The following is a 25,775-nucleotide window of genomic DNA, read 5'->3' on the forward strand; positions in this document are numbered from 1 at the left end:
ATATTAATAAAGTTGGACCAAATAAATAATAACAGAAACCAGGAAGAAAACGAGAAACATGGTCAAAGATCAACTTTATAATGAACAAAATATTAATAACGTTGGATGATCAAGACTGGGACAAAAAGGGGAACACTTACATAACAAAGAAACGATGGAAGTCTAAAACCATAAATATTGTGAACTGCTACATAACGAAGAAACGATGGAAGTCTAAAACCATAAATATTATGAACTGCTAAAATAGCTATCTGTGAGTCCAAAACAATATCACAAATTCATGTTCAAGTTCAAAGAAAATGTGTATATCACACAACACAATGTTTCTGATACTTAAATGGCTAAAGAGAATTACATTCATCCAAATTGACTGGGATGCAGCTCTCATGGACCAAATAAAATAATAACAGAAACCAGGAAGAAAACGAGAAATATAGTCAAAGATCAACTTTATAATGAACAAAATATTAATAAAGTTGGATGATCAAGACTGGGACAAAAAGGGGAACACTTACATAACAAAGAAACGATGGATGCAATGATGTCTCTCTCCTCTTCTTGGCGTTGGGGTCTTCTCATATATATCTAGGACTTCAAACTTTCGAGTATAACTACTTTTTGGCGGTTATTTAAGATCAATAATCTGTGTTAACGACTTCTTGAGGCATTCTTTAACGTAGTTGTTCATCAGTGACAACGTGATGTCTTACTTAACCTGGAGTGAAGATATTTCTTCTTCAATTTCTTTAAATTCAAAACACAATTGTTTAACTGATGATAGGTGGTCTTCATTATCATTTACTTGATGATAGGTGGTCTTCATTATCATTTACTAATGTAACTAACCACTTCTTAATTTATTTCTTCTGAAAAAACAGTGACATTGTCAAATTCACTGGTTTGTGAAGCTCTAATTACACTCACTTCCTTCTCTAATTGCTCCTTAAGTATAAGGATAGGCTCTTATTATTTGAAGTCCCCCAAGATCTACAATTTTAAATGTTTTAAGGAATGCATTACTTCCCTTGTCATTAAATCATTGTATAAGTAGGAATTGAGTCTCGTAGCATCTGTATCCTTGCCAACCATACTTCTTTTACTTGTCTTATTCTATGACTGGAAGGTAAACCTTGTTGATTTCTATGGAATCACTTAAACTTGACACTCGCGCAACAAAAACACTTAATCTTTTCAATAAAAATGTTCATTATGTTCCAATTCCTTTTGGAAATATCCTATAAAGCTGAAGATTTGTTGTGATAGGTTCTTCAAATTTGAACTTACCACCCAGGCTTCTGAAATAGTGTTTTAAGTTGCTTATTGATGTTTTTCGCAAGATACAGTTTCACTCCACTAAGGAATTTGGTGGCCTTCTTACCCATGTTGATGTCCCTTGGGTACTTTGAAGCATTTGGTCTGGAGCAACAGTAGCTAATGGTTCTGTGAACAAAGGTTTAGGACTCAAATGTGTCTTTAAGTTCACCTATTCTTCTTTTTAATCTAGTATTTTCCAAGCCTGCTTCAAAACAAAGTGAGCAAGAGTATCTCTAGTGGTGATGTGTAATTTGAGGAATTTTGAGGATTCAATTCCAAAAACATCCACATCTGAAGTCCATTTTTGAATTATTTCTTATTCTTAACATGGATCATTTCTATCTGCAACTTCCTTTCTTGCTTTTTATATTGGGCATTATGCGTAGTTCAAGACTACTAGGTTCCTCTTGAGCAAACTCTTCTGCTATCTGTTAAGTTTCAAGATTTCGTACTACTACCCAATTGGGTACAATGGCACTATCAACTTCTATATCAATAACATATATTTTCCCTCTAGACTTATGTGAGACTTTCATACTTAGGCTTCCCTTTCTTTTAAACTATGTTACTACATGATTTCTTTCAATGTCAATACAGGGAGGGTCATCTTCGTCATCTCCTCCAACATGCCCTTCATTATTCTCTCCTTTGCTTCTATTTTAGTTTTGTTTCTTTTGGGCAGAGAAGGAACTCCTATGCAACTGAGAGGAAGAAGAAAATTGTACATTAGTTACATTTCTTCCTCTTTGCCTCTCAGGTCATTGACGTTTAGTATTTGTAGTAAATTTGATAGTCAAATCATCATTGCATATTCACTTTTCTTTCTTCTTAGGAGTATTTGGGTCGTGTCACGGGTTGCTTCTGCAATCCTTGTGCAAGGATTACCATATATCATAAATACCAAATGTTCAAAAAATAAGCCTTCAAAGTCAAAACCTTTGACAGGTTTTTCCTTCTTCAGGTTGAATTTATTTAGTATTTTAGAAACTACTATTAAATGAGAGGAACTTCTTATTGTCATATTGGTTACATTAAAGGGTAGGGAAATGAATTGTCTCTTTTTCTTTTTATCAGAAAATGTTGTACCATGTCTTGTATTGTTTACACCTACAACAAAATATCGATCACAAACAAATGTAGAAAGGATAAAAGCGCTTCCATCATATTCATACAACCTTATGTAAGTATGGTCTTCCTCTTGCATATAAATTTCCTTTCCTTGAAAGGAAATATTTTTCTTCTTGAGTTATCCTTGTTGGTTCTACTCCAATCAACATATATCTGAATTCATTGAAAAATTTATGCTGAATAAGATGAGATCTGAATGGTGCCTTACGCTTCCAAAAAACTGGGTACCAAAATTGGATACGTCCATTTTCAACATCCATATTATTCCTTAAGGGTAATCCCTCAAACACATTACAATAAGCAATCGTCATGACTAGATATGCAGTCATGAAAAATCTGATTACTCAAGCAATTGACCAGTTGGTAGGAAATCTCATTTGAAATTACCTCAAACATAGGTTCTTTTTGGAAAGAAAAATACAAGACATGCAAAACTGACCTAGCAATGTCCCATCAAACATGCAAATAGCCACAACAAATCTTGATACAGCTCCGCCAACAAAGATACATCAATGGAAAAAAGATCAGTAGACATTTGAGCTAATTGAGCCATTAAGTCGTTTAGCAAATTCAACCCACCACCCTAGGAATCCAAAAATGAATCAAGTCAGTAAGCTTGATACTTTTGTTGGGTTCAGGCAGATGGAGCATTATTCTAAAAACTTTGGGAGTTAGCAAGACCAGGTTGTTTCCTTCGACTGCTACTTGAATTGATTTACTTTCTGAATCAAACTGACGAACACACTAGGAAACCAACTCCCTGAAATCAAAAACTTCGAACACACACCCATCTTTCACTAAACCAATTGTCCAAATATTGTTCTTAAGCTTTTTCCCTAGAGTTAAGCTCAAGAACCATTTATATGCAGTAGACCAATGGATGAGGTAATTGGCAGTATCTAAAAAAGGTTCTTTTCTTTTTCTACTTGCCATATTCCTTATTCTTCCAATGCGCTTTTATATATATAACACTATCATTGATGAAATACAAAACTTGAGTTGTTTAAAGGCATTCATGAATAGCATTTACTAAAACATGCCTTCATTACATACGATCTTCTTTGGGGCATGCACGAACCGTAAATGGAGGTTATTTTGAAAGGCAAGTTGCTTCATGGGAAAACGAGATAATTATTCCACATTAACCCCCATTTACCACCTTTTTCCTCATGGACCGGAATTTCATTAATAGATCATAAATGACCCTCAAAAAGTATGCAAAGCGACGAGAATTTTACTAAGTGTGGAATGGAAATGCGAAGGTATGAATGTACAAAGGTGTAAAGTGTGTGGGGAATAGGGTATACAAGGCTCTTTGCACAATTATAACTAGCTAACAGCTAAGTGCAGAATATGACTTGTGCCGGAATGTTGATTTGTGGTAGCATCGGATGTGCTCTAGCCATGAAAATTTGTTGAGGCTAAAGCACATGAAATCTCCAAGACCCAGAAATGGTTTGGGGAAATTCTTGGTTAGAGAGATATTAAAATAATTAATATTTTTAATAGAGTTCCTAAAGTCTAAACTTAGAAAAATTAAAATATTAATGGGTATTAATATAAAACTGAGTGAGAATGTTCTAAATGACATGGATCAAGCCAAATCTAATCTTAGCCGTTGATTAGAGATTTAATCTCGGCCGTTGAAGACTCAACAGAAAAAGTATAAGAGGAGGCTTGAGGGTCAGTTGGAGATACACCAAGATTGATCAGTCAGTTCGATTTTCTGGAGCGGGGTTTGCTGAGAAAATTCGAACAAGTGATATGTTGTAGCAAGGGGCCATGAATACATAGCAGAGAGGCAAAGATAGTGTTAGAGGGTCAGCGCAGTGACTAAAGAGGCTAACGCAGAGGCAGCGAGAGTTACGTAGAGGCAGCAGGAGCCACGCAGAGGTAGCTAGAGACTGCACAGAGGCTGAGGGGCCTACGTGGGTGACGCAAAAGGCCAGAGAGCTGACGCAGAGAGGCAGAAGGCTGACGCAGAGGGTTCTAGAGCTACGCTGAGGCTAGCAGGGCTGACGCAAAGCCTTGGAGAAGCGCCGAAAGGATTTTCGTGGGGCAGACTTGCTGAATATCTATCTCCAAGAAGAGGTATTACTACCATGTAAAAATCTCTGTTGGGTGAGCCAGTTTGGCACCCTAGTTGTACTCAAGAAATCTACATAATAATAAAACCCTCAGAACTGTTGCATTGGTTTTCCCACATTGGGTTTTTTGGGGACGATTGTCCAAAAATAACGGTGTCCCTTGTGTGTTTGTCTAGTATTTCAGTTGTTGATCTGTATATGAGTTAAGGCTGCATTTGTGTTTATTTTCAGTATTTATATGTATAAATAACTTGTTAATGGAATAAACAAGTAGGTGAAATAAACCAGATAATGCAATAGGAATTTCTAACGTGTCAGACTTACAAATTTCAACATGGTATCAGAGTATTGCAAATCACAGGAGGACTGGAGGCACCAACAATATCAAAAATTTGCAACAGTAGCAGCTGTCCCAAGAGACAGAGTTGCTCCTAAGCAAAAGGCAGCAGAGAAGGAGTGACACAGAGGGCCTGCATCATCATTTCGAGCCAGAGAGAGGGCCAGCGCAGAGGCAGAGAGAGGCAGAAGAGGCTCACGAAGAGCCACGTCATCCTACTCAGCCAGGTAGGCTTGACGTAGTTGGCCAAAGGAGTGATTCAGCCTTTGTCAGGATTGCGCAGAGCTGGAAGGCTCAGTTTCTTCAGTTGTCGGGGCCTAGGGAGCTATGGGCAGATTGTGAGGCTAGTGGGGTGTTGTTTCTGTCGGAGCAGAACAGTACCTAATGGGACAGAACCAAGGTAGAGGGAGTCGTTGCCTTGACGGATTTCTAGCCAAGAAATCCAGATCCGAGTTGCAGTTGCAAAGAGGATTGGAGAGGAGCGGTTCGACATTTGGCGAGAAGATTTCCAACAGGGAAATCAGGACTTAGAGGGAGATTTCCAGGAGGGAAGTCAAATCTCAGAGGGAGTCCAAAAGAGGAGCGGAGATGGCAATGAACGGACTGAGGGATCAGGACAGGTTGGACGAGGCCTCCAACTTTGTCATCTAGAAGGCCAGGATCTTGTCAGTCCTGGATAGACATCGCATCAAGGGCTTCGCCTTGAAAATTGTGGCTATCCCAGTAGACCCCGCTGATAATGAGAAGTATGAGGATGCAATGGCAAAGGCAAAGTGCATAATCCTTGACGGGATCAAGGATCATGCCGTACCACATATTGTCGAAAAGAACATGGCAAAGCAGATGTGGGATACTTTGACGACATTGTATCAGGGCACTTCCGTGGAGCGGAAGATGCTATTAGAGAATCAGTCGTGGTCGTATCAGATGCAGAAGGGGAAGCAAATAGATCTATACCTCCTCAAATTGCAGGAGATTCGGGACCAACTTACTTCCATAGGGGCCATGTCGGATCAGGAGTTCATGGTGAGGATCGCCCTGAATGCAGTCTCCGAGGAGTGGGAGACATTTGTCCAAGACATTTTGGGCAGAGCTACTCTTCCAAGATGGGAAGAGATGTGGGAAGCTCTTCGCCAAGAAGAGATCAGACGATTGACCAAGGCAGGGAGTAGTAACAAAGGAGGTCGAATCAAGAGAGGAGGAGGAGGATGCGGCTCTAGCATCTGCGGAACAACAGGGGAAGAGGAAGAAGGACATCTCCAAGGTAAAGTGCTTCCATTGTGGGGAGTTGGGTCATTATGCAACCCGACGTCCCAGGAAGAAGAATAAGGGAGAGGCTTCTGACTCCAAGGCAGCTCTGGCTAAGGCGGAGAAAGAAGTCGAGACTGATGACGATTGTGCCATAAGTGTTCATGCACCTCTAGAGCAGAGGTGGGGAGACATCGAGTTGTAGTCAAGAAGACTACAGAAGGTGAGGGGCAGGATCCTTGAGGTGCCCAAACTCTTGGATCAAATCCAGCTACGGGAGCCCCAAATGACAGTAGCAGGATGATGGATGTCGAGAAGAAGCAAGATGCGATGGAGTGACAAGCTAGTGCTAGAGTGCAGAGGTCTATAGCAGCACAGTGCGGTTTGCAACAGTGCGAGAGGCACAAAGGTGTTTGCAGCAGTGCGGGAGGCACAATGGGGGTTGCAGCAGCGCGAGAGGCACAGAGGTGTTCGCAGCAACGCAAAGGCAGAAGAGGGATCACAAGATAGCAACAAAGGTAGCTTCAGCATCATGAAGCTTTCGGACTGACAAGGATGTCAGGATTTGGGTAGATCAGTTACTTACATCTCGGTAACTGAGTTGCAGTGCAGCAGTTAGCAGTGGCAGTGCTATGGGTAGCAAGGGCAGCAGACCAAGCATCAACACAGGTACCGGTGCGGAAGGATCAGTGTAATATTCAGTGGTGGAGAATTACTAGAGTACATTCCTCGCTAAGAGGGAGTGTTGATTTGTGGTAGCATCGGATGTGCTCTAGCCATGAAAATTGGTGGAGAGGCTAAAGCACATGAGATCTCCAAAACCCATAAATGGTTTGGGGAAATTCCACCCGGTTAGAGAGATATTAAAATAAATAATATTTTTAATGGAGTTCCTAAGTCTAAACTTAGGAAAATTAAAATATTAATGGATATTAATATAAAACTGGGTGAGAATGTTCTAAATGACATGGATCAAGCCAAATCTAATCTTAACTGTTGATTAGAGACTTAATCTCGGTCGTTGAAGACTCAACAGAAAAAGTATAAGAGGAGGCTTGAGGGTCAGTTGGAGATACACCAAGATTGATCAATCAGTTCGATTTTCTGGAGCGGGGTTTGCTGAGAAAATTCGAACAAGTGATCTGTTGCAACGAGGGGCAGTGAGTACATAGCAGAGAGGCATAGATAGTGGCGGAGGGTCAGCGTAGTGACTGAAGAGGCTGACACAGAGGCAACCAGAGGTAGCAGGAGCCACGCAGAGGCAGCTAGAGACTGCACAGACGTTGAGGGGTCTGCGTGGGTGACACATAAGGCTAGAGAGCTAACGCAGAGAGGCAGAAGGCTGACGCAGAGGGTTCTAGAGCTACACTGAGGCTAGCAGGGCTAACGCAGAGCCCTGGAGAAGCGCCAGAAGGATTTTCGTGGGGCTGATGCAGAGCCTTGGAGAAGCGCCAGAAGGATTTTCGTGGGGCAAACTTGCTAAATATTTGTCTCCGAGAAGAGGTATTACTGTCATGTAAAAATATCTGTTGGGTGAGCCAGTTTGGCACCCTAGTTGTACTCAAGAGATCTGCATAATAATAAAACCCTCAGAACTGCTGCATCGATTTTCCCACATTGGGTTTTTCCGGGGACGATTGTCCAAAAATAACGGTGTCTCGTGTGTTTGTCTGGTATTTCAGTTGCTGATCTATATAAAGATTAAGGCTGCATTTGTGTTTATTTTCAGTATTTATATGTATAAATAACTTGTTAATGGAATAAACAAGTAGGTGAAATAAACCAGATAATGCAATAGGAATTTCTAATGTGTCAGACTTAGAAATTTCAACACGGAAAAGGTCTTGTGCTGAGTGCAGAGAAAGAATTTTGTGAGGAGTGAGGGGAAAGAGTTCTATGCGGAAGAAAAAGCTTTGAAATAGAGAATCTCCACACAACATAAAGAATATTGCACAAGTTATGAAAACAACTAAGAATTGTGCACACATGAAATTTTTCTTGACACATAATGAAACTACAGACACAAGATGGATTATGAATGAAAAGAAAGGAGCGGATGGATTCATGGGTAGCTTGGAAATCAAAAGTGATGCATGAAAATGGATCAACATGAATCTTGATATTTCCATCATTATTTTCCCAATCCTCATCTTTGTAGCAGCAACCTTCTCAGCATTGAACAAACTTTCTTTCACTTAACCAACTGCAATTGGATCAATCCAAAATAGCAAACATGATGTCTTTTGTAACGAGGACCAGAATATATAGAGCCATTCGTTGCCTTAGACTTTTTGAAAACAACATGAAACTCATCTAGTAATGTGACAGTTTAGAATTTCACAATGCAGAACAGATTTTGTCAATATCAGTAAGCTTATGGTAATCTGTTTAGAGAAAGCGGCAGCAATTGAGATAGTACAGTCTATCACCATGGAAAATCCTTACCATTCCTACATTGAACACCTTAGCTACATAGTAAGCAGTTATTTCCATGATAAATGTAAGCAAAGCAAGATCCTATCGCATTATAAATCAATGACAAACATTGGTCTTCTTGCATTTCAAATAAACATCATCATGTTCTATCTTCTTTTCTACACACCACATTCAGAATCTGAAAACATGCTGCCCCACCCTTTTTGAGAATTCCAATCACCAATCTTGTATGACATAGAGGCAATATGAAAGGCATGAGAGTTATCCCATCTACATGTGAAACACACGCAAAGAACACACGAGGGAGGAAAGAAGCATCTATCCTGCCTACTGAGACTTCTGATCTTTTACAAACTTATCTGAAACTGCTCCATTGCCATTTTCTTTCTTAAAATCATCTGCTTCAGCTATATTCAACTCACGTGCCTGCACAAAAAATATCATTTCAGACAAACTATGGCAGGAGGTCGATTCTTGGTGGGATTAAGTGGAGAGTTACGTTTGAAACTTTGAACCCTGCACTTTGCCAATTTAAAAACAAAAATAATGATAGAGATGGAGGGCAGGTGTAAAATACTAAATACCAGAAGGAAAACAAAAATCAAATTGCCTTTTTATCAAATATCAGTATTGAAAGGCACAGATGACAAACGCCACGAAGAATATGGAAAGAAAAATAGGCAGAAAATCATTACAGTGGAAAAGAAATCTACCTTCAAAAGGTGCTCCTTACGATAGCGGTAACCCTGGATGAGCATAAAAGCAAATGAAATTGTTAAGCAACTAAAACTAAATATAAAGTCATCCTACAACAGCTACAATTATCCTAAGCCATCCTCTAACTCTTTTTCAGCTGCAGTTCTCTTAACAGAAGCAATTAGCTCATAAAGACTGATAATGTCCATTTCAATATAAATTTTGTGGTTCTTTGAATAAAGATGAGACCATAAAAACAAGGCCATCTCCATTTAAAGATGCATACCAAAATTACTGGAAATAATTTTCCAATATATAGGCAGTAACTAACCTTATCAGTCCCGTATAAATAATCACAGTATGTGAACACTGAGGCAAAGTTGCTTTGACTTTTTAAAGATGCATACCAAAATTACTGGAAATAATTTTCCAATATATAGGCAGTAACTAACCTTATCAGTCCCGTATAAATAATCACAGTATGTGAACACTGAGGCAAAGTTGCTTTGACTTTGTCCTCCTACATAATGATGGTAGTCATGATACTCCGCGCCTCCATAGAAAGGAATTAATTTGGTAGGAGTCCACGGAAAGTCATATCTGTACAACCATCGATAAAAGTAAGATAGCTAGAGCAAGTACCAATCTAGGTTAAACCTGGAAACTGAAAAATAAGAATTAGAATCCACATATATATATATATATATATATATATATATATATATCAATTGAATGAAATACAAATGCAACTAATGATTGTATGCCATCAATGTTGTATATCACCATCCTAACACAGCTCATTCGTAATACCATGCATACAAGACCCACAACCGACATGAAATATATATATATATATCAATTGAATGAAATACAAATGCAACTAATGATTGTATGCCATCAATGTTGTATATCACCATCCTAACACAGCTCATTCGTAATACCATGCATACAAGACCCACAACCGACATATTTCATGAAAAGTTAAGCAACAGGTAATATATAAGGCCTAAACTAACTGATAAAGAAAATTCCAATGACAAAAGTGAGCATTTAAACTATGTTCCTTCCTGAAACTCTGGAAAAATAACCATCCAGGCAGTGGAATACCTGGAACTTATTGCTATAGGTTCACTCTTAAGTCAAGAAATTTAACATCTAAATATGATAGACTGAGAACTGCACAATATATCAATTTTCTTCTTCCTTTTTATGGTTGAAGAAAGTGTAACTAGGTTCAGTATTTACAAATGTAATTTTGATCTTTGTATTTGTCAAGAAAAAGAAATATTACTTTTTGTAAATTATAAGAATGAGTTTCTTGCTCATTCCATTGGTCTAGGAAAGTCAAAGAGTCAAAGACATGTAAAGAGCTCTTCTTGAGCATATATGTAAATATATACTAGTCTAAAAAGGCCCTCCAAGACAAGCTCAAAGAAGTCTGCAAACAAAACACTGAAAGAAGGCAGTCATGTCGGCCTCAAAATATATTTAATGACACGTCGGCTCAGATATGGAGACACAACAGTTCAAGATGACATGTCAGCTTATTTAGGGAGACGCAACAACTATATATACCCAGCTAGGGTCACCACAGAAGCTCGGATTTTCGGACATGCTCTGCAACTTCGGTCAAGTACAGTGCCTCTGAAATCTCGGTCATAATTACAGTGACACCTTCGCTGTCCTCTCTGAAATCTCGGACAAATTTAGTGTTACAGGAATCTCAGATGGAGATGATATTACAGTGTTTCGGTTGGGAAAAAGCCTGTGGTTCTCGGATGGCTATTTCAGGAGCATACACTCTTGTCATAAGTATTACAGTGATATGTTCACAGCATGACAGTGACAAGGATGATCTCGGTGGAAAGGACACAGTCATGTCCTCAGCATCATTGTGATTATGATAACAGTCATAATACTAACGAAGATGAAGATTTCAGTACAGCTGTATATATATATATATATATATATATATATATATATATATATATATATATATAAATGGAGATCTCATTGATGAGATAAGGTTCTTGGTAAAGGTGAAGCATTGGTGCATCAAGTTCTCAATGAAGGCGTAGCATTGATACAGCAGTAATGAAGATCTCTATGTAGGAACAGTCATGGTGCAGCAGTGATCTAACTGAAGGAGCAGTCATGATACAACAATAATGATGATGATCTCAGCAGTGACAAAGAAAAGGATTGGTGTCTTGGTCTTGGAGTGGCCTAGTAGGTCAAGGGTCACGGTCTTGGTATTCGTCAATTGGAATCTCTATAAGAAGAATTACATGTGGGTTTTCCTCTCCAAGAGGGAGAGGTTTTGGCCCTGGCAGAATGCCAACTTCTTGAGTTCTTGTCTCTTTGTTTTTGGTAGCAGTTTGATGAAGTAAACACTCACACTAATAATAAGAAGAAGATCAAGCTAAGATAAATTGTAAAAGCACTTCACAAATTGTTATAAAGTCTAGAAGAATCTTACTAATGCTAACTGCCCTAGATTCTTCAACATGGTATCAGAGAGATGGTTAAGGAAGGGCAGAGAAGAGACATGCAAAGATCTGTCTTCGAGGAGATAAGACAGTCTCTCTATTCAGTGCCTCTCTACACAAAGACATCACTGTCTCAATACAGTGTCATAGATACTTCACAGTCTCGGTGCTTCCAATGATGAATGGCTTAATGTAACAACAAATGATACTTCACAATAATGCTACATGATCTCAGTACACAGGGATGCTTTATGTCTCGGGCTCACAGTGATATTCTATACTACTTCATGATTTAAGGATGCCACTACTGCAAGAACAATAATAGTCTCGGATCTCCTCAAGAAGAATTCAAATCAGTGGCATTATAATCTCACTTCGTGGTGTCAAGATCACAAAATACAAATATCTCACACAGTTCAGTTTCTCATACTTACAAAATATCTTGGTTTTGCAGCATGCAGTCCTGGTGACATATACAGTATGCTGAGTATTGCATACTACCTCGGTAAAGTCACATTTTGGAGATAATGTTGCTAAGCAAAACTAGGATAAATCTACTTGGGCTAAAGAAGTGTTAGCTCCTCTATTCTGGGCAAGCAATGCTAAGTGCCATAAAGAGATGATCAGTATCTACACACTGCTGCTAATACTCCACAGTCTATTTATGTGTCAGCAATACAGTACCATATATCAATAACCATAAAGACCTGATAAGGAGTCAAAGTGCCTTAGAAGTTAAGATGATGAAGCAGTTTCGAACATCATAATAACATATAGGCTGGAGCAGTCTTTGTCATGCTTGGTGCTGGACAGTGCAAGGAGTCTTGAGGTTTTCAATAATGCTCTAGCAAAGAATCTCATTCAAAGAAGCATCAAGGTAAGGATCTCCTCTTCATGTGCCAAGTAAGTATCTTTCATGGTTATGATCTATCTTTGATTTAAATGACTTCGTTTTACAAATCGATATGCTGGTCCTTGCATAAGGAGGATAGTCTCAATCCTTATAGATAGGTGAAGTCATTGAAATAGGTCTCCTTTGAATTCATGAGAAGAAACTTTTAAAGTTCTCTCACTTAGATAATATTGGAGGCTTAAAAGAAGCTGAAAGAAGAAAAGATGATCCTTAAAGGACAACATCAAATAGAGGAGAAAAAAAAAGAAAATTCATGCTACTGGTTAGGATGGAAGGAGCTGAATGGATTCCATGATAAGAGGGAATAGAATTCTTTAAGTTAGCCTCTCTCTATAAGTCTCTTTCTAGGCTACTAGATCCTGCATAGAATAAGACTACAATATGTTATAGGATGTGGTGTAACATTATGGAAGCATTAGAAACAAGATCTCGTGACATCATCACGAAGATGACTATGATCACGGGGATAAGTAAGATGCCTCTGTCAACAACTTAGGGTTTCTATGAAAGAAGGAAAGTTGTAAGCAACAACTTTGCAGAACTCAAACATTTGAAGGATGCTCATCATGCAACAAAAGGGAAACATTTGTTGGATAGGGATCTTTAAGATCCTCAAGATTCTCTGATAGAATCTTCACTAGAAAATTCATTGATCCAAGGATGAAGCAAGTTTTTCAATAGAAACTCAAACTTGTGGGGTTCATGAATAATGATATGATGACGTAAGAGCAATTCAAGGAGTTGAAGATCTTTCAATCAAGGAAGTTGCTGAAAGAAGCCTGGACAACCTAAAGGTAAAATGAGGTATGTATACTTGTATTTAAGTTTTATAATGTCATGTCATATGGTTGCAGATCAATACTTCTATCTTGAGAAGCATGATCAAAGGAAAAGGATCTCCTCCTCTGAAAGGATGCAGAAAGACATAAGTCACACCAGATGAAATCAACATAATATGTCCTCATATGAAATATGAGGTGGTTGACTACAATTACATAACTCTGATTAGAAAACTCTAAAAGGACACCTGGGAATGGAATGTGTAAGGAAGGAAGAGATCGTGAGATATGCAACCCTGATGAAGACAATCAACATCCAAAAAGATCAAGAAGACTTGACTAGAAAATCTCCCGGAAAGATATGAAGACTCTGATGGAAAAGATGTAGACCCTTGACAATGGATATCTTTGGGAGATGTGTCAACATGAATGCAGGATGTTGATACCTACAAGAAGATGTCATGATGAAGAGCCATCTCATAAGGTATGATTTAATTTAATATGATGTTTTGATTTCTTGAATAATATCTGGATGAGTTCATGCAGGGCTACTAGAACAAGACTTGTAAGTACAAGTACAACTAGCATTCATGCGGTGGATGGAAACTCCTGAAAGAAGCATGGAGAGAAAAGAAGTAGCCATATGAAGAAGGTTCCAGATATGTACCAAGAAGGCCACCTTCCATGAAGAAAAGAATGACATGACGGAATAAGAAGGAAAGTGATCGATGGATGGTGCCCTACCAAGAAGAAGTTCGAACAAAGACTTCATGACATCAAAGGAAAGAAGGAGATCAAGCAGCTGGAGGACCCACGAAGAAGAAGTTGTTGATGAATGGACAAGTCCCTAGCTAAGAGGGAGTTATAACAAGTTACCAATTACAAAGGAACTTGGACAAGTACCGTGTTAGAGGATACTTGGGCATTTCTTCCTCAATTGAGAGGAAAGAGATAGACACAACATTCTTGTCTTCACTTGGGAAGAAAGAATGGGAGGATTGGGTAATCATCTAGCATTTGATACTCTTTGAGGATGTGTAGGGCATCCAAGACAAGATTAGGCAAGCGGACCGATATTCTTTGAGCGCTGGGAACCCAACACAAGAATAGTCCTAGAAGGTCATACTCAGTGAACACCCGAGTGGGTATGTACCTTGAGAGACAATGACTAAGGTGTCTATAAGTCATTGGTCTCGCCAACATTGTGCTCTAATCTATTGAGAGATAACAGTTGTCAGTCAAGGCCTTGTTGTGGAAACAATGTTGGTTACTATGATGCTATATAGATGGGATTATGTTAATTTTAGGTATGTTCTATGCTTAGAGCAATTTACTTCAATTTTTCCATTTAGCTCAATATCAATTCCATATTAGCAATCACATCAGCATGATAGTAAAGTGCAAATAGAACATAAACATAAACATCAGAAAACAAGCCAAGACAAGAGGACACAAGATGTGGCGCCAGCCAGGGACAAACCCCAATGTGGGGAAACCCTTGATCAAATCTTCTTATAATCTTCAATAGTTCAGCAGAGAGAGAGATAGTACAAATACATAAAACTGATATTTATGACAGCAGTAGCAAGATAGTCATTCCACTAATGATGACAGTTCTGAGATGCAATCCTGAATTGCCATGACAGTCTTCAACCAATGATAGTACTGAAGCACGTCCCTTGACAGTGAAGAGCTGTTGATCCGATGATGGCACCTGTGGCTGTATTAATCTTCCTTCATAATCTCCCAACAGTCCAATAGAGCAGCTCTAAGAAACCCTTGCTATGATGCTATGGCCTATGGCCTAGCACATAGCAACACAGAAGTAACTGTCTTTATAATCATCAATGCTTCAAAATGTTAGCATCCAATCATTTGAAGCCAGCCCTACAAGATCTGAGATAAGTCTGAGTGCAAACTCCTTTACCACACAAGTTTACCTTATGACTGTGACTTCCACTTGCAAGCATTCCCATACCTGGAACAGCCTTTATCATAGTGCTAACATCTACAGCAGTGAGCTGTCACCTACAGCTATGCTGAAGCTTCCTTTGGCTGTGACTTAGCAACCCTTCTAGCTGTGGATGAGAGACAGTTCATAGGTCTTCCATAAGCCTGCGGCCAGACCTCCTCATTGCTTGCTAAGGTTTCTACGTGCCTCCCTTTTGCAGCATATAAAACACTCATTGACATCGTCCTAGGGCACCCTTAAGAGCTGCGGTTAGGAGCCTCCTCTAGCTGCTATGAGTCTCCTTAGATAGCATGTAAGGGTCACCCTTGAGGACTGCGACTAGGGCAGCATAGAGGCCTGCGGATATAGAGCCTCATACATCAGCGGATCTGGGATCTCCTTAAGTGCATATTAAATCATACATTGACTGTGTATAGGAGCCCTTTCTTGACAACGTTTAAGGCTTGTCTTCCATAGCAAATTAGGTCTCCTTTATACAGTCATTCAACTGCGTTTATAGGGCTGCATTAGTCCTATTTTCTGCGGCTAGGGCATAACAAGACCCTCCTTCCTCTGCGTCTAGATGACTTCTCCTAGGACAGCGTTTAGGGCATTTAAGGACAGCATCTTAGGGTCTCTTATAGACCTGCGTTTAGCCTCTCCTTGCTGCATTTCCATGACTGCATTAAAGTCTTTATAACAGCGTTAAGGTTTCTCCTTCATGACTGCGATTAGGACTTGCTTCATTGACTGTAAATTAGAGCAGTGTAGGCACTCCTAGAAGACCCTTTCCCCTTCACGTCTAGGACTTCTCCCTGACAGTAATTAGGGCTCTCCATGGCAGCGTATAAGAACTTGTGTATAGGACTCCTCCATGACAGTGTTAGGGTCTAGGGCATCTCTTCTAGGGCAGCATATAGATCTTCTCCCAAAGACAGCGTATTCTCCTAGAGACTTCTCCTTCCACCAAAACACAAACAAGTGGAGAGGAGGAGATAAAGTCTTTGTTTTTGGTAGCAGTTTGACGAAGTAAACACTCACACTAATAATAAGAAAAAGGTCAAGCTAAGATAAATTGTAAAAGCACTTCACAAATTGTTATCAAGTCTAGAAGAATCTTACTAATGCGGATGATAGTCACTATCTGCAGTTAAAATGTTTTTTTGTAGGTGATAATCTGGCATATGACAATTAGGTTAAACTTCAACATTGCAGTTTGGCATTTGCTCTTTCAGCCCAACTCTAGTTCTTATAGAGTTAGCAAATCTGATCATCCAAAATTTAGCCATGATGATGACAGTAACGTAATGTTGGAAAGTACATCTTTCTTGATTCACAACGGTGATTCATGGATTGTTGGAGCCTTGGTGAAGGCGTGCCAGAAATGCTACATAACTCACTTCATGCATTTCCTAAATATATGTACAGTCTGTGTTATAATGTTATTAAACTAACACGATATTAATCTATTATAGATTTTTCTCGTCAATAATGCACATTCTTCTCATTGGGACCAAGTTTCAGGTTGCACTTCTAATGAGAGGACATTACAGTCTGTTATTTTAGGTACAGCGACATTCCAGTGCTAGTGCCCTCAAAGCACGAGGGTGCATCAAAGTGTTTGTCTTTTGGTTCATATGATGTATATAGATTCTTAGAAAGTGGCGAGTGTGCAATCATGACATGACACACGTAATGGTGTCATAACTCTGCTATTTTTAGATGCTGGTCGCTGGCCCAATTTTCACCATAGAATTGTTTCCTTTCTTATAGTATTAGATGTAACGGGATTGTCGCTATAAAATATAGCACCTCACTAGAAAGCCTCACTAAGCACTCTAGATTAAGAGCAACAATGAGATTAGTCACCATAATCACCTTAGCAATTGTTTCCCTGCTATTTTGTAGTCAAATACTATCCCCACAAGGGAGGCTTCCCCAGCAAATCTTAGGAATTAAATTACCCAAATGCTTTCAAGCTAAATACCCCCTAAAAGTTCTATTATAAACTACACCCAAGGATAAATGTTCAATAATTAGGATTCCAGATGAGATAAGATGTAATTTCAAGACAACGAGTTCAAAGGAAACTATGGCTATATCTAGAGGGTTTAGCAAATCCTGGAAAGACTGAAATAGGTTCCCAAACACTTGTTATCCTAAATTACAAATCGTTGTTACAAATCGTTGTTGTCACAATTACAGCATGCAAATATTATAACATCAATAACACAAAGTCCAAAATTAATAATAAACAAGTCAGAAACAAAAGGCTATTTAATGAGTAAATTAGGAAAAGGATTACAGCAATTTTCAATGGCTGAAAAAATATAAAACAGCAAGAAAATCCCTAAACGTCATCTCTAACTACTGGCTGAAAAAATACATAAAAATGATATTTATACTTTTCCAATTTAGTGCATGCAAAGTTTAATCCTACGACTATAAATTCCAAGGTAATTAATGCTGAAAAATGCACATTTTGACATCGCTTGACGCTAATTTACCTAGAAAACATTAAAAATAAATAAATAAATAAAATTTTGAATTTTACTTTTGATATTTTAAGGGATTGATACAATAGTGCACTAGTACCTTTCTCAATAAGGACCTCTAACTACTGGCTGAAAAAATGCATAAAAACGATATTTATACTTTTCCAATTTAGTGCATGCAAAGTTTAATCCTACAACTATAAATTCCAATGTAATTAATGCCGAAAATTGCAGATTTTGACATCGCCGGACACTAATTTACCTAGAAAACATTAAAAATAAATAAATAAATAAAATTTTGAATTTTGTTTTTGATATTTTAAGGGATTGATACAATAGTGAACTAGTACCTTTCTCAGTAAGGACTAATGGAATCTAAAGGAAAAATTCTATGGAAGAGGATTGATGGAAGCAATTTAAGGAAAAGAGAGAAGGCTACAATGAGGTCTCTCAACTCCTCAAACCCTAGCGACTTTCAATCAAATTGGAGGCAAAATGGAAGGAAGAATTAATTAATTCCTCAACAAAGACTTGATAGTAATATTTATAAGGAGATGTTAGAGACATAAAAGATTCAACACTTTGATGAAAATTGCCAGGCCAAGGAATAGCTCCCGAATGTTGGTTTTCTATTGAGGTGAATATCATTATATACAAGTAGAATAGTGACCTTTGGGATTCCAATTCCAAAGTTCCAAGGTATTTTCCTATTCTAAATGATTGAATTCTTCTATTTACATAATTACTGCTAATTCTTGAGGATTAATTGTCTAACATTTCCCCCCTTAACTTGAAGGGTTGTTTGTGAGTCCAAGTTGTTGGAAAATCAGAGAGGCAGAAATGTTTTCTTATGATGATAATTACTTGTGATATTCTTGTGTTCTTATTAACTTTCCTATGTTCTTCTTTTATCTTTGTTTCATTGAGCAATTATCAAATACAAAACATGAAGATTGGGGACACCAGATGTAGGCGGACAGCCAGGGCAAAACCCCTATACAGGGGAAAACCCAGTCAACAACTCTTCCTTCAGTAGTTTCACAAGACAAGACGAGATAATCCAAGACTCTTTGACCTAGACACAGACTTCCTCCAATCACCAAGTCAGCCCTTCCTTCCTCTTCAGATGATAACCTTCCAGCAGCAACTTCAACCTAGAACTTCGACCTTGCAGCAGCAGAACTTCGACCTAGTAGCAGTAGAACTTCGACCTCAACAGCAGCAAAACTTCGACAAAAAACAGTAGCCCAGTAACTTCACAGGAGAGAGAGAGATAGCCCAAAAACTTTGATCTTGTCCTTCTCCTGCAATTCTCCTTCTTCTCTAGGAACTTCACACTTTTTTTGCTCCTCCTTGTGTATCGAACTTGTTGAGTGAGTGAGCAAATGGATCGAACTGCACTTCTATATATAGCCTCTTATGTGGGTCAAATTACCCTAATGTAGGCCAACTTCATCAGGTAAGGGTCGACTTGGTGTGGAGGTGACAAATGACTTATTTGACTCAATAATAATTATTTTTACATGATTCAAAAGCCCAAGAAGGGTCTCATAAAATGGACAATGACTCTAATGACTCCAGATAAAACCTAGAAGTCCTCAATGGGGACTTTGACCTAAAACATGATGACCCAAGCATGAAACCCATGCTTTAATAAGTCATAATAATAATAATCAAATTTTCTTTTTCTTTTTCTTTCTTTTGATAAATACATTTCATTATGACTCAAATACAATTATGAAGACCAAACCTAGTTACACTCTTCAACACTCCCTCTTAACTAGGGAGGTATTCATAATTACACATATATTTACAAGTACATGGAAGATCTCAAAACACATGAACTATGAAGAGTTTAGGCACACACGGTGCCACAGACTAGATTCTTGACCAGGGCAATCTATCCGAGTGGGACTAAGATGGACTAAAGCTTTCAGCCACTCTAGGTACCATCAGGCTTACTTACTAACCATCAACCCAGGGAACTAGGTGCGTAATTCAAGGTCAGAGCTCTATGACCAATGCCACCCTCCCTACTTCAAGAACTAGACATCAATACACAGGCCCGCTAGATGTCCTCCTAGGGATTTTGTATTACACACAATACCTCAACACTCCCAGTTATTCAAATCAGTAACATCAAATCTCTCCCAATCAAACACGTCAGTAACATCAAGCATGCTTCCAAAACTTCAAGAGATTTACCTAAACAACCACAACCCCAATCAGTAACAAACTTTCAAATACATAAGTAAACACAAACCTTCGGGGTCTTCAGACATCTTGATGTTGCCTTGATTGTCTCAATTTATCATAGTAGGACTTAGAGACTTCCCAAACGAATCTTGATAGAAGTTTCCTCAACCATACAGCTTCCTTTCCTACTTCACATGCAGCAACATATTCTACAACTGGATCCTGCTTTCCTTCTTTCAGTAGCTCCTTAATATACATTCTCCAATTTCTTCTTCAAGGTATCCATCATGACTATAATATGCCCTCCCTCTCAACTTTGAGATATACCCTTTCTTTTATCCAGGCTCCCTCTTAACTTAGGGAGATCAACTACTTTCTATGACATTAGAGAATATTTCATGGCTTCAATCCTTCTTATCAAAGTCATCTTGATCATCATCATTTATATAACTTCCTTCATCATGCTTGCCAATCAAGTCAACTTTTCTTACGAATATCTTCAACATCTTGAAGATTATGTACTGCACAACTTAGACAGCAAGTACAACCAAATACATAGAAGTATGAAGCTAACTATATTAAAATCATATATCAAATACCCATATTTAGTTAGGTTCATAATCAGCAAGAGACTATACTTCAACTTCTTGCTACAGTTTTGTTACAAACCCTAGATCACATCAATAACTCAATCAATATATCAGTCTCATTATATCTAGGGTCTCAATATTTCTTTCAGACTCTTCTATGATATATTGCAAACCCTAGAAGAAATTCAAACAAGTACAATTCTACAATGCGTCTAACAATTTTCATAATTTGTATGATAGACTTCTACTAAGATTTAACGCAAACCCTAAATTCCATCTTTGAAATACTAAGCCTTAGATATCAACAATCAAAACCAATCATAGCACAATCTAAGGTTTCAACAATATGACCAACTCTTTGTAAGCACTAGACTTTATCATCACATCTCAAACAATAACATCATATCCTAGAATATCAAACTTCTACTAGGGCTTAGTTACTGTCAGACCAGGAGGTAACTCCTCAAAGCGAATTGTATTTTTTGCATTAACATGGAACATGAATATATACATGGAGAGGGAGACAACTGAGTTTCATCTCCCAATGTCGCTTCGTCTTCCAATTCCCTTTATTTTCCTATTTACATTATTTACATGGATTTACCTAATCCCAAAGATTAGGTGTCAACATCCTCCCCCCCTAATCTGAAGGGATGTTGGTGAGTCCAATCATCATTCTAAATCTTTCAAACTTTTCTCTTCCAAGCGCTTTGGTGAAGATGTATGTGATCTGCTCATTTGTGGAACAATGGCATAGGTGGATTGTCTTAGCCTCAACATGATGTTGAATCAGATGGTATTTTGTATTGATATGCTTCGTTCAATCATGGAACTTTGGGTTCTTGGCCAACTTTATTGCGGAAGCGTTGTCAATCATGAGAGGGTTGAATGCACTTGTTTTTCCTGCATATCTTCCAGAATTTTCCTGAGCCACACAATTTCCTTTGTTTTTTCAGCTGCTGCCACATATTTTATCTCAGTTGTGGAATCTGCTAGAACTGATTGTTTGCATGACCTCCAAGAACAGCTCCTGATCCAAGAGAACTAACATAACCTAAAGTAGATACCCTGGTGTCTTTATCTCCATCGAAGTCTAAATCAGAGTATCCAATCAAGATGAAGTCGCCCACCTATGTATACTTAAGTCCAAATTCTTGAGTTCCCTTCAAGTACTTTAGAACCCTTTTCGCAGTAGACCAACGTCCCTAACAAGGTTTTTGCACAAACCTACAGGGGATTCCAATAGCAAATGAAATGTCTGGTCTGGTAGTAGTCAGGTAGTTGAGACTTCCTACAAGTTGTTTGTACTTTGTTGCATCCTCAAATTCTTTTCCTTCAACGGATGTGAGTTTTAAGTTATGTTCCATTGGAATAGTCAGAAGATTGCACTCAGCCACGCCAAACCTGTTCAACAGATCTCCAATGTACTTCTTCTAAGAGAGGAATATGAACTTTGGATGTTAAGTTACTTCAATACCAAGATAGTAGTGAACATAGCCCAAGTTTTCCATTTCAAAACCTTTCCTCAATTCCTTCTTTATGGATGCAATGTAGCTTTCATTGTTCCCTGTCATCAAAAAATCATCTACATACACCACAAGATATACAATTGTTTTGCCAACTTTCTTGACAAACAAAGTTGCATCATCAAAATCATAATGTTTGAAGTTAAGTTTCAGAAGATGCTTAGTTAACTTCTCGTACTAGGCTCGCGGAGCTTGCTTGAGGCCATACAGGATTTTACAAGCTTGCATATTTTATGTTCCCGACCATTCACAACAAATCCTTCTAGTTGGGACATAAAAACATTATCTTTCAGATCTCCATTTAAGAAAGCAGTTTTTACATCCATTTGATGGACTTTCTAACCGTTCTGTGTTGCCAAAGCAAAGAGTGTCTGAATGGTAACCCATTTTGTTGTGGGGGAAAAGGTCTCCTCATAGTCGACCCCTTCCTTCTGTGCAAAACCTTTTGCCACAAGCCTGGCTTTGTGCTTGTCAAGTGAGCCATCAGCTTTATATTTGTTCTTGTAGACCCACTTGCAGCCTATTGGTTTGGTTCTTAATGGAGGATCAACCAGCTTCTAGGTGCCATTCTTTATCAAGGCATCATATTCTTTCTGCATCACTTCTTTCCACTCATCATGAGAAGCGGATTCTTTGAAGGAAGTTGGTTCAAAATCTGTACACAAATTCAGTTCACAATAATAAGAAACATCCATATCAACCGATGAATCAGAATTGTCTACATCACCTCCATTTGGTTTAGTTGAGCTTCTTGTTCCTATCTTTCCAACCTTATCAGGATGAACACTTTCGAGTGTTTTTGTCAACCATTTTGGAGGACCTTTCTGAGATGGCCTAAGCTGCTCAATCGACTAAGTTGGGGCTGAATCAAGATTTAGTCTCCCAATTCTGTCAATCACATCACTCAAAGTGTCATCAATGGTTGGAGCCTCATGTGGGGGAGAAAGCGCTTCAGAAGAAGATTCCACAGATTGATCTAGTAATAGTATAGGAATCCCCCCTTGAAGATGTGGAATCTCATTATCAAACGTTTGAAAAGATTTTGCATGTCTAAATCTATCCAAGCGATCAAGTTGTTGCTCAACAACATTGTCAGTCTTGGAAGATTCAAGAAATATCACATCTCTAGATATTATAAACTTCTTGTTCACTTCATCATAGAGGCGATATGCTTTGGAAGTATTTAAGTACCCCAAGAAGATACATTTATGACTCCTTACACCGAGTTTGTTTCTTTGTTCCTTATGTATCAGGGCATAATAGGTGGAACCAAAAACCCTGACATGCCTTACTGAAGGAATGTAGCTATACCACATTTCATAGGGAGTCTTGTTTTTGATAGATCATAGTATTAGATGGAAACCTTTCTTTATATACACAGCACATAGAACTGCATCAGCCCAAAACACCAGTTTAACATTCCTGAAAAGCATCATAGAACGTACCATATTTAAGATTGTCCTGTTCATTCTTTCAGCGACTTCGTTCTGTTGGGATTATAAGGCAAAGTTGTTTGATGTTCGATCCCATGCTGGCAAAGATAGTTTTCAAATTCATTTGAAGTGTATTTTTTTCCATTATCAGTGCAAATAGAGCCAATATGAGATTGTGCATCATTTTCAACCCATGCATGAAAAGTCTTGAATGTTTCAAAAGCATCAAATTTGTTCTTCAATAAATAAACCCAACACATTCTAGTGTAGTCATCAATAAATGTTATCATATATTTATTACCATTTGCAGAAGGAACAGACATTGGGCCACATAAGTCCTGAAAGAATGAGTTCAAGTTTCCTACGTGCTCTGGAATGAGAATCATGAAAACATTGTTCGCTATGCTTTCCTAGAATACAAGCATCACATTGCTTAAGTTTCCTGGGAATTGTAGGCAAACCAGTAACACCATTTTTCTTCAACAAACGAAGGTTGTCATAGTTCAAGTGTCCAAATCTAGCATGCCATAAAAGACTCAATGGAAATGTACCTTCATCATAGTGAGAATTGTATGAGAAGTTATGTGCACGAGCAGAGGTTCCTTGCAGCTTCAGAAGTCTTTATTCTTCTATCCCCGTCATGACAAGTGAGTGATCTGATGCTTTTTTGACCTCAACCTTGCCATCAAATATATGAATGGAGTGTCCTTGCTAGCGGATGTGGACCAAGGACAGCAAGTTTCTCCTCAGCTCTGGGAGATATAAAATATCATGCAGAAGAAAGTTTGGAAGACCAGGTAGTTTAACCCTGATGGTGCCAAGTCCTAATGGCTTGAGTTTTGACTTGTTTGCAAAATATATTGCTCCATCAACATTGTCAGTGAATTCTTCAAAAAAATCTCTCCTAAAAGTCATGTGGCAAGTTGCTCCTGAATCAAGCAACCAATCATCTTTCCAAGAAGCAAGTGAAGCATTAAACAAGTCTTCAGTTACTCCATTATTACAATGTGCCACAACATAGTGAGCGGATTCGGGTGCTTTACCTTTCCCTTTGTCATTGGTTTTACCTTTGCCTTCATTTCTTTCCTACTCAATTCTGTCCCAAGGCAACTTACATGTGGATGCATCATGTCCATCTCTATTGCATCGTATGCAATGAAGATCAAACTTTTCTCCTTGGAATTGTCTGCCCCCCTGCCTCTAAAATTCCTCCTTCCTCTTCCTCTTCGGCCACCTCTTCCTCTAGAAGAATCTTGTGCATGATTCTTCTCTCTATGTGCAAGACACAGCTTCTTCAAAAGACTGAGGAGTTGTCTTCTTCCCAAAATCCTTCTCTCTCTCAACAAACTTCTTCTCAAGGGAGTCAAAGGTAATCTCCTTAAGGTTTCCACTTGCTTGCAATGACTCAAGATAATGTGAATAGGTGGGATATAGTGCCTTGACATAAGTTATGAGAGGAATATCTATTTCAACACCAATGGTTTTTATATCATGCATAATGGATCTTACTTCTGATGCTAAGGCAAGAGGGTCATCATTTTTCAATTCAAGACTGAACAACTTAATCATCAATTGAACAACTTCAAGTTCAGAGTGTGAGTCATACAATTCCTTCAACTTCTTTAAGGCTTCAAAAGCATTTGAAAATGGCGAAATATGGTGACTCACCTCTTCATTTACTGACGTTGCAATCAAGGCATAGGCCTTGCTATTCTTGTTTTCCCAAATGGCAAGCTCCTTATCTGAAGTGGGCTTTGCAAGTGCATTGTCTCCTTCTCCCTCACAAACCCCTTTCCACAACTCATTGAAAATGAGGGTGTGTTTTATCTTCCGAGACCACTCATGATAGTTCTCTTTGCCAGAGAGAACTACTCCCACAATGGAAATTAGTGAATGCATCATAAAAACTGATTTGGGCTCAAAATACTTTGCAAAAAAGATTGATGTAAAAAAACTTCAATTAAGAGTATAAACCCTTAATATTCCTCCAAACTCCATGCAATTTCATACCATATAAATAATATACCAAACCTTTTTTTTCAAAACCTTCACTTTATAAACCATGACCTTATAAAAATCACTCAACGCACTTTATATGCCACTTATACTACCAATACATTCACCATATTCCATTCACCACACCATTTTCTTCAACAC

General features: G+C 38.4%; 1 protein-coding gene across 1 annotated transcript in view; it reads right to left on the minus strand.

The window, feature by feature from the left end:
• Nucleotides 1-8,353: 8,353 nt before the first annotated feature.
• LOC149259739 (very-long-chain aldehyde decarbonylase GL1-10-like) overlaps nt 8,354-25,775 on the minus strand; it is a 90,110-nt gene continuing 72,688 nt past the window's right edge. The window contains exons 3-5 of the mRNA XM_089419101.1: nt 9,699-9,846; nt 9,264-9,296; nt 8,354-8,976 (exon numbers count right to left, since the gene is read on the minus strand). Coding sequence (XP_089275227.1) covers nt 8,878-8,976; nt 9,264-9,296; nt 9,699-9,846 — 280 coding nt within the window. The 3' untranslated portion in view covers nt 8,354-8,877. The remainder of the gene's footprint in view (nt 8,977-9,263; nt 9,297-9,698; nt 9,847-25,775) is intronic.

The sequence above is a fragment of the Pinus tabuliformis genome, chromosome 6 (genome assembly GCF_031772625.1).
Source record: "Pinus tabuliformis cultivar Carrire ecotype Pingquan chromosome 6, CPIR1, whole genome shotgun sequence".
Taxonomy (NCBI): domain Eukaryota; kingdom Viridiplantae; phylum Streptophyta; class Pinopsida; order Pinales; family Pinaceae; genus Pinus; species Pinus tabuliformis.